The sequence below is a fragment of the Xyrauchen texanus genome, chromosome 13 (assembly GCF_025860055.1).
Source record: "Xyrauchen texanus isolate HMW12.3.18 chromosome 13, RBS_HiC_50CHRs, whole genome shotgun sequence".
Classification (NCBI taxonomy): Eukaryota; Metazoa; Chordata; class Actinopteri; order Cypriniformes; family Catostomidae; genus Xyrauchen; species Xyrauchen texanus.
In genome coordinates this window covers 17,894,767-17,908,325 of record NC_068288.1, presented here as the reverse complement: position 1 = coordinate 17,908,325, position 13,559 = coordinate 17,894,767, and the positions used below count along the sequence as shown (strand labels likewise).

At 43.3% G+C, this 13,559-nt stretch overlaps 1 protein-coding gene across 1 annotated transcript; it reads right to left on the bottom strand.

The window, feature by feature from the left end:
- Nucleotides 1-259: 259 nt before the first annotated feature.
- Nucleotides 260-3,472, bottom strand: LOC127653727 (uncharacterized). Its single transcript, XM_052140519.1, has 3 exons — nucleotides 2,417-3,472; nucleotides 1,677-1,832; nucleotides 260-881 (listed from the first exon to the last, which is right to left on the bottom strand). The coding sequence occupies exons 1-3, from the start codon at nucleotides 3,470-3,472 to the stop codon at nucleotides 573-575; spliced, it is 1,521 nt and encodes a 506-aa protein (XP_051996479.1). The 3' UTR covers nucleotides 260-572.
- Nucleotides 3,473-13,559: the final 10,087 nt, after the last annotated feature.

Sequence of the window (13,559 nt, the reverse complement as noted above, 5' to 3'; positions counted from 1 at the left end):
GCAAGGAAGACATTTTAAAATAACTTAACGTAAATGTCACTTGCAACATAAAAAAATAAAAAAGACTTTTTTATAATAAAAAAGGCTATTTGCAATCAAAGAAAAATACAGTGCCTTGATCTGTTTTTAGATCAATTTCAATCCATCTCGAGTCATGAAGTCAAATAAGTATAAGTGGCACTGAGGTAGAGTCAAGAAATTATGATGGAGAGGTGAAATGGGCAAACTTTATGGGTGTAAACACTTGTCCAATCCCAAGTAATCGCAGTCTTAAACCCTCCATCAAAGGAGATCGTCACATGGTTTTGTCCTATTATGCAAACAGCTTGATTTTCAGCTGTTGTAATTTGGCCACTAACAATCCAAGACAAATACAGCGCATTGAGCTGTTTTTAGATCAATTTTAATACCTCTCGACAGTCATGAAGTCAAATAAGTAGAGAGGAATGGTACGGAGGAGGTGGAGTCAAGAAATTATGATGGAGGTGAAATGGGCAAATTTTCTGGATGTAAACACTTGTCCAATCCCAAGTAATCTCAGTCTTAAACCCTCCATCAATGGTTTTGTCCTCTTATGCAAACAGCTTGATTTTCAACTGTTGTATCTTTGCATTCAGCTTGTGCCCATCCAAATTCATTATGATCTTCTGGAAAAACTCGAAGGTGTATTTGAGGTTGTCTGGAAAACTCAGATCAAGGGCATAAATGAGCCCAAAAAGCATTATGAAGCCCATGATGACACTGCCCAAGTTGCTCAGGACTTTGATGCCTTCAATCACAACTCCAACGTCCTCAGGCTCCTGATCCCCATCACTTCGGATCACATAAATCCCCATGACTGTGGTTGCTAGGTCCCTTTCTGCATCCTCGGTCGCCGGTGCCTGAACACCACAAACAGAAAACACAGCAAGTGTTTAATAAATATGGACAGAGAAATAAGGGGACATAAAGATTTGATGCAGGGCTCCACAGGTGATGGCGACAGACACAAAAATAAATCTAGAAAAGCATTTGTCCATTATCAACAGCACAACTTCATCCCGCAGGCCAACAGAACTCGAAACAACCTCCCCACTCCAAGCGCAGACACACTCACACACCCCCCTAAACTCAAAAACATGTACGATCACTTGTCTACACCAGTACATAAGAACACCTCTGTGGGGCTCTGTCAATATAAATAGTGTGTCATGGGAGAAGTAAGAGGGAGTAACAGTTCAACACTACATGACAAACATATTGTGATGAATTAACCAGATATTCTTTGAAGAAGGTGTCTGGATCTTCATTGAGGTAGATGATGAGGCATCTCAGGATACACTCCCTCTTGGTGTTGATGTTGTCACGCTGAAGCAGGGGTGAAAAATGAGACACAATTTAGCCAAATGTGGTTGTTATGGTGACACAGGGAAGGAGCAGGTTGTCTAATTAAGATCAGAGGGTAATTTCAGTCTGAACAGATGCCTAATCCAACAAGCAAGTTGGTAGTTTTCTTGCATGTTTTACATTGGTGTGTGAGTGGATGAACCAAATTAAAAAAAAAACATAATATTTGGATGAAAGCTCTATACTAGTAGGCCATTTATAAAGTGTTTAAATAAGCAACTATGGACAATAAAACCTTACAATAACCACCCCAATACATGCAAAGGGATGTTAGATGCATTTCGACTAACCAAATCTGTGATAGACAGGACTTCCTTAATCCTCTGCCCCTTCACTCCTCCTTTGCTCTTAAATATCTGCATCAGCTTGTTTGAGAAGTGGTCCAGCTGTGACATGAAGTTTGACTGCAGTGGCTTGGTGGTGATCCTCATAAACTCTGCATTTACCTGAAAAATAAACAAAATGCAGCCATTAAAATGTGTTAATTACCACCATTGTGGCTCTATGGGGGAGCTTAGTGTTTGATTTTACATAGTACAGTCTGCATGTGCGGGTGTGGTAGAAGAAGAAAAAACGAGCACCAGCAGCGTGTTGTGCCGAGTTGTGCATGGCTGTGTGCACCTTGCAGGATGTTCCAATCATTTATCACCATTGATGAACCACAAAGATTATTAAATCATTTTTAAACAGAAGCCTAGTTAGAATAGACCCGTGAGGAACCATGACATGCACGTAATTGTCAGCAGACATGCACAACTCAGCACAAGACTGGTGAATGGCAGGTGAGCAGAGAGAAAATGGTTAAAAATAATCCTCAGCTCAGCTGTAAATGTACAGTGTACAGTGACAAGTGAATAGAGACTGCAGCTCTGCAGCTTCTCAAGATTATACACACACACGATTCGATGATCAATCGAGTATAGGCCAGATTTGACAATTCTGATTCGACTATGCAAACCTTTTGCACTAGTAAATACAATTGTGCAGAAAATGTCAACTCATACATACATACATGTACACATTTACTTACTTCACTCTGCTGGAATAAGGCAGGCCATCTGTTTACGAAATCTTCTATCAGGGGCCTCTGCTCCACAATCTCTAGTCGTCTGTGGGAGAAGGTTTTTCCCATTTTTTTTTTTATCACCACTTCATTGTCACGCTTTTTCAGCTCTGACAATAAAGCAATTCTCTCATTCTCCAAGCTTTCTGTGGTCTCGCCTTTTGGGTGCAGAGGAATATAGTTAACTTCAGCCTTTCTAGGCTTCTTGATGTTGGCTGCAGCTTTGCCTTGACCCTCTCGTTTGTGTTTCAAAGAGTTCAAACGGATTTCGGGATGTCTAAGTCGGCCAAGTTTCGTACGAAAGTTTTGCATTTTATACTTAAGCGACTTTTTCCATCCCCAAGATCCTGTCTTGGATCCCAGCTGCCCCAGACATGGATGAGCCCTTGTCAAAGCTGCTGCTACCTCTTCACACTGGTAGTCTTTTGGATACTTAGCGTATTTCATCATTTCTTGCGCAAGGCCATCAAGGATGACCCCTTTTAGCTTTGGGCCAGGGTTGAAGTATGTTCCATTGGTCTCAAACTCTGTGTTTTTCTGTTGTAGTTCAAATTCAGCTTCATAGGTGAATTTAGGGACTAGAAAAACATTTGGCCAGGAGGGCAATCGTGAGGGCCGAGTTTCTGGGGATGAATGTGGTGTTGATGTGTACAGCGTATCGTCACTGCAGGATGAGGCTATTGACGAAACAGGGGTTTCAGGCTCTGAGCAAGTGTTAGCCGAGGTCTCACTAAAAGAGTCTATTGTGTACAAAGTGATGCAGGGCTCCACAGGTGACAAGATAGGATTACAGATTATTTTCAGCGTGCTTTTGTTTTGAATGTCAGACACTGAAGTTAGATTCATGAACTCATTAAAATCAGAATCCATGAATTGAATGCGGAAATCCTCTTTCAATTGAAAAAATGTCTTTATTAGCACATGTAGTTCTTCCACTGATGCCGGAATTCCATAAGGTAGGTGCAGTTTTCTAGAGTCAGACGCGTCACCAAAAATGATCCGAAGGACAGCCGGATTTGCCATTTTGGAACACCTTTAAATCTAGAGCAGAAAAAAGGGAAGAGGACAAGAAACAATAAATTAGTTATATTTGTGATTTAAAAAAAAAAAAAAAAACAGTTTGAGATTATAAGTCTGACATCAAGAGCTCATACTATTTTTGTTTAACAATGCCACTAACCTTTAACGATGATGAATCTTTTCAACATTACCATACGCAAACCCTGAACCTTATATTCCACAAGGGGATAAGGGTCCACCAAGTCATCAAGTTCAATTAGGGCAACCTCTCTAGTGGGTGAGTCAGACAGCTCAAAACCCCCATAATGCTCCCTATACCAAGCGCATACATCTTTCACTAGAAAACACAACTTCTCCTTCAGAACACACAGCTGAATGATCTTTTTAAATTTAGGCAGTCCATCTAAAGAGCCATGTACAATAAGCATCCCCTCACTGTAATGTATACCACTGCAAGACACATTTTTTGCTACATGAACTTCAGTCACATCTGGGTATCTCTGGTTCAGAGTAGACACTACTCCTTGACTAAGGACATCAACAGGCATGATTGAGACATCTGTGACCTCTAACAGTGATTTCTTGAGACTAGAGGAATGTGTGTGGTAGGCAAGCATAAACTGGTGTTTAATAGCTAGTGAACGAGTTATATTCTTAAAGCAATTCGTATGACGTGCGACCTGTTTGAAGAAGCTATGTTTAGCCTCAAATCTCATAGTCCACAAAGCAATTAGAGGTCCAAAGCAACGAATCATTTGTGGATAATGCTCTAAATAGTGATGTTTTGGTAGGAGCTTGATGTCTGGAAAGAGTTCAATATAGCGGAGTCTGTGATCATAGATTCTGGCTTCAAGATATGCAAGAGTTTCCTCTGTATGAACAGGAGCCACAACCAACTCAACTATGTCCTTAAGATCTATAATTACCTGCCATGCTGGCTTACCTTCTGGCAAAATGTGTCCAATCAATAAGGGAAGAAATCTGGGCAAGGCCCAATTTTCATGTGCATTGCCACCTATAGTGTTGCTAGTTTTGAATAAGCGTGATATTGGATGGGGGCGATTGGTTTTGTCCCCCCATTTGTACGGAAATGTCTGGATCAATTTGTTAAGACCATCAAGAGTAAAGTATTTTTTGGAAATCAACAAACTGATACAGCGTGCTAGTTCAACGGGAACAACACCCTCAAAGAGGTCGTGCACAATATCAGGAGGATAGCCAGTGCTTACATGAAAATGAGAAAGGTGGTCTGTTAAAACGCACTGTTTTTTGACACCACAGCAAATAGTTGCATTTTCCTGAGCAGACTGGACATGAACATCATGGAGGTCTCTGGTTCTGAGTGTGAAAGCACCTGATTTGACATCTTTAGTCTGAAACTCTGATTTGTCTCCAGTACAAAACCTGCATATGGACCCACCAGAAAAACTCTCAACAAATCCACCTATTCCGTGGGCTCCAAGATTGTCAGCGCTTACACACTGAACAGTACCTTTAACAAACTGACCAAGCTGAGAAACAAAGACACCATGCTGTTCTAATGTAACCAAATCTTGCAAGAGAGGCTCTAAAACTTTTTTATATTCATAGGCCTTCATATCATCCGATTTGCATAAAATAGCCAAATAGATTGAGTTTAGTTTTGAATGGGAACCTGGTGGCAAATTACCTAAAACCCAGTAGACACCACAGAGTTTGTGTTTCTTTCGAGATGTCCCAAGAGGGTTACAAATCTCAAAATCATCCACATAAAGATTTACTGCTATTCTCAAACCTTCATCAGACACAAAAGGATTTTGTTTATAGTACTCACCATCTCTTATGGTTCTGTACTCTTTTTGACCAGATAATAGCTGGTTTTGTTGAGTTTTAAGGTGTTCAAGGACAGCTTGATGAGAGAGCAAATTTTGCAAAGATTGTAATATAGGGATGTATTGAAATGTCCTATTCCTCTGGGCATCTAATATATACTCAATTGGCTCTAAAACCCCAAAATGAGAGGTATAGTACTGTGCACGTTTATACGCAGTAGCAAGAGGGCCATCCTTTGCAATAGCTATTCCCAAAGGATTGGATTTGCATAGAGCAGTTGAAACCTCATCCACTACTGACTCTTCAACTTGTAATTTATGACTCTGGAATACATCCGAAACAACAGATTTTATGACAGGCAAAGATGCTGTACTTAAAATGTAGTGCAGTTCAGAAAGGACCTCATCAATAACCACGTTTGGAATGTGAACAATATTTTCTAATTTTAATAAAATGCAACCAATTTTCTCGTCAATAAAATTTGGCTGGAACAATTCTGCAGCATCATCACAACTTAATGTTTCATTTTCATTATCTGCATCCACAGACTCTGTAGGCTCATCTGCACAATTGATTGATTGACGAAACTGACTTGTACTGATGACATTGGCTTTAAAATCTTTCAATGAATGTTGGTTATGTTTCCTGTTTTTGTGTGTGTTGAATGTACTATAAACATTACTTTTAAACGTGCATCCTACAAACATACAAGGAACCGTTTCATCATGCCTGAGATGTCCACTTATGTGTTGGAAAAAAGCTCTTTCAGTTGCTAGTTCTCTGCATGAGCACACGTGACACTGGAATGTAGACCCTTCTACTGGGTTTGGACCTTGATGTTTTCCATGACTTTTGTATGTGTGATTTAATAGCTTACTCCATGTATCAAAGGTACAGGGGCAATCGGTGTATGTACATGGATAGCGATAACTGCCCCTTAAGTGCCCATGAACCTGCCTAAAATGTTGCAACAACAAATACCTGCTAGCTAATTGCAAACTGCATTCTTTGCACTGCCACATTCATAATCCTAAAAAGGAGAATAAAGACAATTAGCACATATCACATGACAATGATGCAAATCAGTTTGTGCTAGAATTGAGCAAGTAATGTTAGTCTTATACCTACCATTAATAGGAGGTTGCCGCAAACTGCTTTTGAACTTAAACTGCAAAAGATGAGATGCATGTATTAGAGGTGTGAGCAATGGAGGAAATACTCAGGCAATGTAATCAAATAAAAGTAATTATTAATTATAGTCAAACACGTTAATACATTGGTTAATATTGTAGGTTGAAGTAGAGCACCTATTAATATGAATGATTTTTAAGTTTTAACATGCAATACAGATACAGATTTAACTACTGTGACTTTAAAAAATCTTAAAATTAAATAAAACCACTTTGTCTAAAGTAAAACAGTCTTCTTTTCAATTAATGATATATGCATTCTTTAGAACTACTTGCATACATTATTCTTTCAAGCAGACATATTTATTTGTATGAATTAAATAGAATTAATCCTTAAAGCTATTAACAAACAGTGAATGGTTTTCTCTTTTGTTGCTTGATCAATAGACCCCATTAGGTTTATATTACCCACTGTCACTTTAAGACATCGGATCATGTCCAATGACATGCTGATCCAATTGCACTGATGCACATCCGATACACTCACAACCGTTTAAAGGTGCGTACACACTGCCAGCGACATCGCGCGCGACAGCGACTCAATACCATTCATTTTCAATGCGAGCACAGCGACTTCCGGCGACACGAGCTGTCGCGACCGTTGGCCATAGGAGAGAAGACGGGAGAGCTCACGTGATCCTTTCTCTCTCTCTCAGCTCCTGCAGTAACGGAAAGGTGGATGAAAGGCTAATTCTTGCTGTTAGAAATTTTCCAGTGCTCTATGTCTCTTCCCACGTACAAGGACATTTTTAAGAAAAATACTGCGTGGAAAGGTGTATCTGAGATTGCGGGGATTTTATGGACCCAGACAGACCGGCGTTTGCATTTTCGCCGCAGATAAACAGCCACTCTGGCAAACAGCACGCCTTGTTTCTCATTCATCTTTGATATAAAGCATTTTATGTACTGATTCCATATATATTTAGTCTTTTCCCTCCAAAATGTTTGTTTTTAGTGGCAAGAAAAGAGATTCGCTGTCAACAGCAAAAACCAGTAGTGGGAACACCCACTAGCGACTTCACCGCCAGCCACTGGCGACCTGCAGCGCTAAAGTCGCTGGCAGTGTGTACGCACCTTAAGACATAACCAACATAGTTTACGTGAATACTCAACAAAACAGACATTTAGACATAATGTTGTGTGTATTTGTCCATTCAGACACGAAAGAGAGCTCAGTTTAAGACTTGCGTGCTGTGTGTGCGCCCAGAAAACCGTAATGAATAGAGCTCTTTTTTGCGTCGTCACTCTTATTCAGATCTATATGTCTGCTCTACTCATTCTCCCAGACGTTTACACTTTTTAAAGTTTTATGAGACCGCTGGGTAGATCAGCACGTTACAGTACAAATGTACAGGTCATCAGTTCTGACTGAATCGCTTCCCAAATAGTCACTATTTAACATTTTCGTCTAGTTTTTATTAGTTGACGAAAATGTCAATAGATTTTCGTCATAGTTTTTGTCATTCAAAACTAAGTTTTATTTAGTTATCGTCTCGTTTTCGTCTGTGAAAAAATGTCGTTGACGAAAATAATATAACACTGGCCGCCATTAATGACACATGGCAGAAAAAAACGCAGCTAACATTACCCAGTGTCCGTTAGCCCGGTCTCGGCAGGCCGCCATAACTAGTCCACCTAACGTTACAGCCTAAATGCATAAATTGCGGCGACGAATAGTAACACATAAATTAACCAAAGCAGTCAACGTGACTAACGTTAAAGTACAAAAGTAGCACTAGATAACCACCATAAGTTAACATTAGCCAGCAACTCCCTTCAACTTTGAAGAGTGAAATTAGGCTCGCTTAACTGTTGCACACATTTCGGTCAATATTACTCTATTAACGATAATTGACAGTAAGATACTTTCTAATCAACTAAAACAAATAAATACTTACCAAGTAGTGGATATTCGCCTTTTATGTAGTCTCGTCCACCAAACGTTGCCTTGGCGTTGCACTAAGAGGATGGAGAGATGGGCGAAAAGAGCACGCTGTCCCGCACATGCGCAAAGGGCGGTCCCGTATGACACTTTTTTTTGGCGATCCAACGTAAATCAATCTCATAGGTGGAGCTATTAATACATTTTCAGTTAAACCACTTAAATATATATACATATGATCTTAAATAGATATATTTAAATAAAGCAAATTATATTTAAATGTGTCACCTCTAAGAAGGGCTTGAATCATTTTTTTGAGTGTACCTGCAAACCTGTCCCTCATTTCCTAATCACCACCCCATATATATAATATCAGCAAAAAAATAAACATCCTCTCACTTTCAAATGCTTTTATTTTCAGCAAACTTATCAAGTGTAAATATTTTCATGAACATGAAAAGATTCAACAACTAAGAACAAGTTTCACAGACATGTGACTAACAGAAATGGAATAATGTGTCCCAGAACAAAGGGGGGGTCAGTATCAGGTGTGGCCACCAGCTTCATTAAGTACTGAAGTGCATCTCCTCCTTATGGACTGCACCATATATTTGCCAGTTCTTGCTGTGAGATGTTACCCCATTCTTGCAAGTTCCTGGACATTTCTGCGGGGAATGGCCCTAGCCCTCACCCTCCTATCCAACAGGTCCCAGACATGCTCAATGGAATTGAGAAATGGGCACTTCGTTGGCCATGGCAGAACACTGACAGTCCTGTCTTGCAGGAAATCACGCACAGAACGAGCAGTATGGCTGCTGGTAGTGTCATGTTGGAGAGCCATGTCAGGATGTGCCTGCAGGAAGGGTACCACATGAGGGAACTAACACATTCCCTGTAACACACAGCGTTGAGATTGCCTGCAATACAACAAACTCCAAATCGATCACTCCAGATTACAGGCCTCGGTGTAGCGCTCATTCCTTCGATGATAAATGCGAGTCTGACCATCACCCCCGGTGAGACAAAACCACGACTCATCAGTGAAGAGCTCCTTTTGCCAGTCCTGCTGTGTCCAGCGAAGGTGTGTTTGTGCCCATAGGTGAAGTTGTTGCCGGTGATGTCTGGTAATGACCTGCCTTACAGCGGACCTACAAGCCCTCAGTCCAGCCTCTCTCAGCCTATTGCAGACAATGTGAGCACTGATGGAGGAATTTAGCATTCCTTGTGTAACTCGGGCAATTGTTGTTGCCACCCTGTACCTGTCCCACAGGTGTGATATTCGGATGTACTGATCCCATGCAGGTGTTGTTACACATCACTATAACAAGACACAGGTATTAGAGTTAATTAAAAACAAGGTGACAAGCCTTACCGCTCTCTCTCTCTCTCCCACAGACCGACACATGACCACGTCCCCACGCCACACACGCACAACACCTAGCTGATACAATGGACCACCAGGCTGGAGGAGATGTTCAGCTACAAACTGAGGAGGGAGAACAGGAGGCTGGAGAAAGTGAACAGCTTCACACTGAGTGAAGCTTCACACATATAGTACTTTACTTTATCATCATCATATCCAAAAAAAAAAAAAAACATCAGACATACTGTACTCACTGAGTTCACCCCACAGCTGTCTGTTTTCTTCCAACAGGTGGTTTACTTCTGCATATCTGTGTCTACAGTTACATTTAGTCTGTGCCACTGCCACCTCCTGAGTGGTATCGTGTGTACCCTCCTCAGTGTGTAGCTGACTGTAAGGACTCCACAGCAGGTTTCTTTATCTCAAGTGAGTAGTCTTTTTATTTAGCTCTCACGTCAGATGACAGCTTCAATTTCACACATATAACGTTTATGTTTTATAATGTAACATAAGAGTACACAGAACTCTCTCTCTGATCCAGACTCCCGATCTACTAGCTATGTCGCTCATTTATGCGCTCTCCCCGTGTTCACTGTAATCAGAAACAGGTGCTAAGCATAATTTAGCTCAGGTGTAAGCGCCCTTACTGCTCTTTCTCTCTCCAGGCGGACGCTTGACCACGCCCCCGCTGCCAAATATCCCCTCCGCCCGACTCAGGCTGGGGAGACATCCAGACTGCCTACTACTCCCACCCCCATTTCTGGGCGCCATCTGCGCTCCCGGTCTGTGGACCACCTTGAACTTAAATGGCTGAAGAGCCAGATAGCAATCCGCGCATTGGTGTCTTTCATGTGGTGAAGTCACTGGAGTGGGGCATGATCCGAACAGAGGGTGAAGGCCTGCCCCAACAGGTAGTAACGGAGAGTGAGGACCGCCCACTTGATGCCAGACATTCCTTCTCTACGGTGCTGTACTTAGTCTCCCTCAATGAGAGCTTGCGGCTAATGTACAGCACCGGGCGCTCCTCCCCCTCCACCACCTGCGAGAGCACGGCCCCCAGCCCCCTGTCTGAAGCGTCCGTCTGTAACACAAAAGGGAGAGAGAAATCGGGTGAATGTAAAAGCTGTCCCCCACAAAGTGTGGCTTTAACTTGCGTGAATGCCTGCTGACACTGCTCCGTCCACTGGACCGGGTCTGGAGCTCCCTTTTTAGTGAGATCAGTCAGCAGGCTGGTGACGTCCGAATAATTGGGTACGAATCTTCTATAATAGCCAGCCAGCCCCAGGAACTGTCTCCCCAGGAACTGTCTCTAAACCCCAGATACCGTACCTCCACCCACCCAACCACGCACTTCCTTGGGTTTGCTGTGAGTCCGGCTTGTCGCAGCGATCTCAGAACCACCCTCAGATGCTGCATATGCCGCTGCCAATCATTGCTGTAAATGATGATGTCATCTAAATAGGCAGTGGCGTAAGCTGTATGCGGTCAGAGGATCCGATCCATGAGACGCTGAAACGTAGCCGGGGCCCCAAACAAACCGAACGGAAGTGTTACGAATTTATGTAATCCAAACGGCATGGAGATGGCTGTTTTTTCGCTGGAAATTGGTGACAAGGGGACCTGCCAATAACCCTTCGTCAAATCCAATGTCGAATAAAAGCGAGCAGTGCCCAACCGATCGAGCAACTCATCAACACGAGGCATTGGGTACGCGTCAAATTTAGACACCGTGTTGACATTCCTATAATCCGCACAGAACCGCACCGACCCGTCGCTCTAGGCACTAGAACAACGGGGCTGGACCAATCACTGTGGGATTCCTCTATTACCCCCATATCGAGCATTGCATCTAATTCTCCATGAATCATTTTCTTTTTATGCTCGGGCCACAACCCCCGGCTCGGTCTCAATGTGGTGTTGAATGAGGTTCGTACGACCCGGTAGAGGGGAGAACATATCCGAAAACTCATGCTGTAACCTGGAGACCTCTGCGAGTTGGTACGGTGAAAGGTGTTCTCTGCAAGTGACTGGGGTGAGCTGATTAAGTTTTGAAACTACCTCAGGCCCAAGCTCCGCCCTCTCCGGAACCACTGTAGCCAACATTACAGGGCCCGCCTCCCTCCAAAGTTTCAGGAGGTTGAGGTGATATATTTGACATGCGTCAGGCCATTAGAACAGACAGCCCCCTCTATCGGTTCATTTGACCTTATAATCGAGATCCCCCACTCGTTGTGTGACCTCAGAGGGTCCTTGCCACTTGGCGAGTAATTTGGAGCTCGATGTGGGGTGTAATACGAGTACTTTATCTCCCATTGCAAATTCCCTTAGCTGAGTACCCGTCATACAGCCGGCGCTGACGTTCTTGGGCTCGGAGCAAATTCTCCTGTGTTAGTTTCCCCAAAGTGTGGAGTTTTGCTCTGAGATCAAGGACGTATTGAATTTCATTCTTACTATTCGAAGGCCTCTCCTCCCAGGCTTCATGCAAGACATCAAGCACACAGCGTGGGTGCCGCCCATACAGCAGCTCAAATGGGGAGAAGCCAGTGGAGGCTTGTGGGACCTCTCGTACTGCGAATAACAGGGGGTCGAGCCATTTATCCCAATTTCTAGCATCCTCGTGCACGAACTCCCGGGAGATTATTTCGAAGAGAGCCTCTGCAACACTACGTGCTGAGATGTTGCTCAGAGGCACTGATTCTGGATATCGCGTTGCATAATCCACTAGGACCAATACAAAGCGATGTCCGCGTGCTGTCTGTTCTAATGGCCCGACGAGGTCCATCCCAATTCTCTCGAAGGGGACCTCGATCAGTGGAAAGGGGCGCAATGGCGCTTTTGGGGTGGCCGGTGGGTTTACCAGCTGACATTCGCGCCACACCGCACACCACCTGTGGACATCGCCACCAATGCCCGGCCAATAAAAAAGGCTATTAGACGGTGTAGTGTTTTCCTTTCTCCTAAGTGACCGCCATGGGATTATAATGAGCCGTCTGGAATATCATTTCCAGACGGCTCCGTGGAATCAAAAGCTGTGTTACAAGTTCAGGAACCGTGCCTTGTCCGCATCCCTCATCTCGACCAGGTTCAGCCACAGGTGCCGCTCCTGGACCACAAGTGTGGACTTCATCTGCCCGAGTGTGTGCTGTGACCTTAGTCACTCGGAGGGTGAGGTCGGTCGCCGAGTGCAGTTCTTGTAACACACCGGGATCAGAACTAACCTCGTTTAGCTCTTTCAAAGTCTTGGCTAGGGCGGAAGCGGCCTTCCTAGCAGCGCTGTAGGCTTTTGTCTTCAGGGACGGCGTCGTCCTAAAGGCTCGGAAGGGGAGTGCCGGGTGACTCCACCAGGTGGTAGTGCTCAGTGGGCACAAGTGTGCCGCGATCGCTTTCTCCACCTTTATATCTCCTTGTAGTGCTGTCTTACATGTCTCACAGTACGGACATTGCAATTTATTGCCCTGGCCACATCTGAAGTCCTCATGTCTCCATGCAGCATGCTTAAGGGACGTTCACTCAGATGAGCAGGGACTGTGAGCATCTTTCTTTTAGTGTTGTTCAGAGTCAGTAGAAAGGTCTCTTTAGTGTCCTAGGTTTTTATAACTGACCGTAATTGCCAACTGTCTGTAAGCTGTTAGTATCGTAACGATCATTCCACAGGTGTATGGTCATTAACTGTTTATGTTTCATTGAACAAGCATGAGAAATATTGTTTAAATCCTGGTACATTTGTGTTGTGTGAAAAGCTGCACCAATAAGTCACACGATAGAAAAGGTAAAAAATTTGTAGCAGAGATAACAAAGAGGCATCGGATGGACTGGGTTGCAGCAGTGAGTTGCAGAAACATC

Coding starts and splice junctions, on each gene's coding strand:
- LOC127653727 (XM_052140519.1), bottom strand. CDS start 3,472: ATGGCAAATCCGGCTGTCCTTCGGATCATTTTTGGTGACGCGTCTGAC. Junction 1,833..2,416: donor CCTTATTCCAGCAGAGTGAA/GTAAGTAAATGT, acceptor TTTATTTTTCAG/GTAAATGCAGAGTTTATGAG. Junction 882..1,676: donor TCCTGTCTATCACAGATTTG/GTTAGTCGAAAT, acceptor TGTGGTGTTCAG/GCACCGGCGACCGAGGATGC.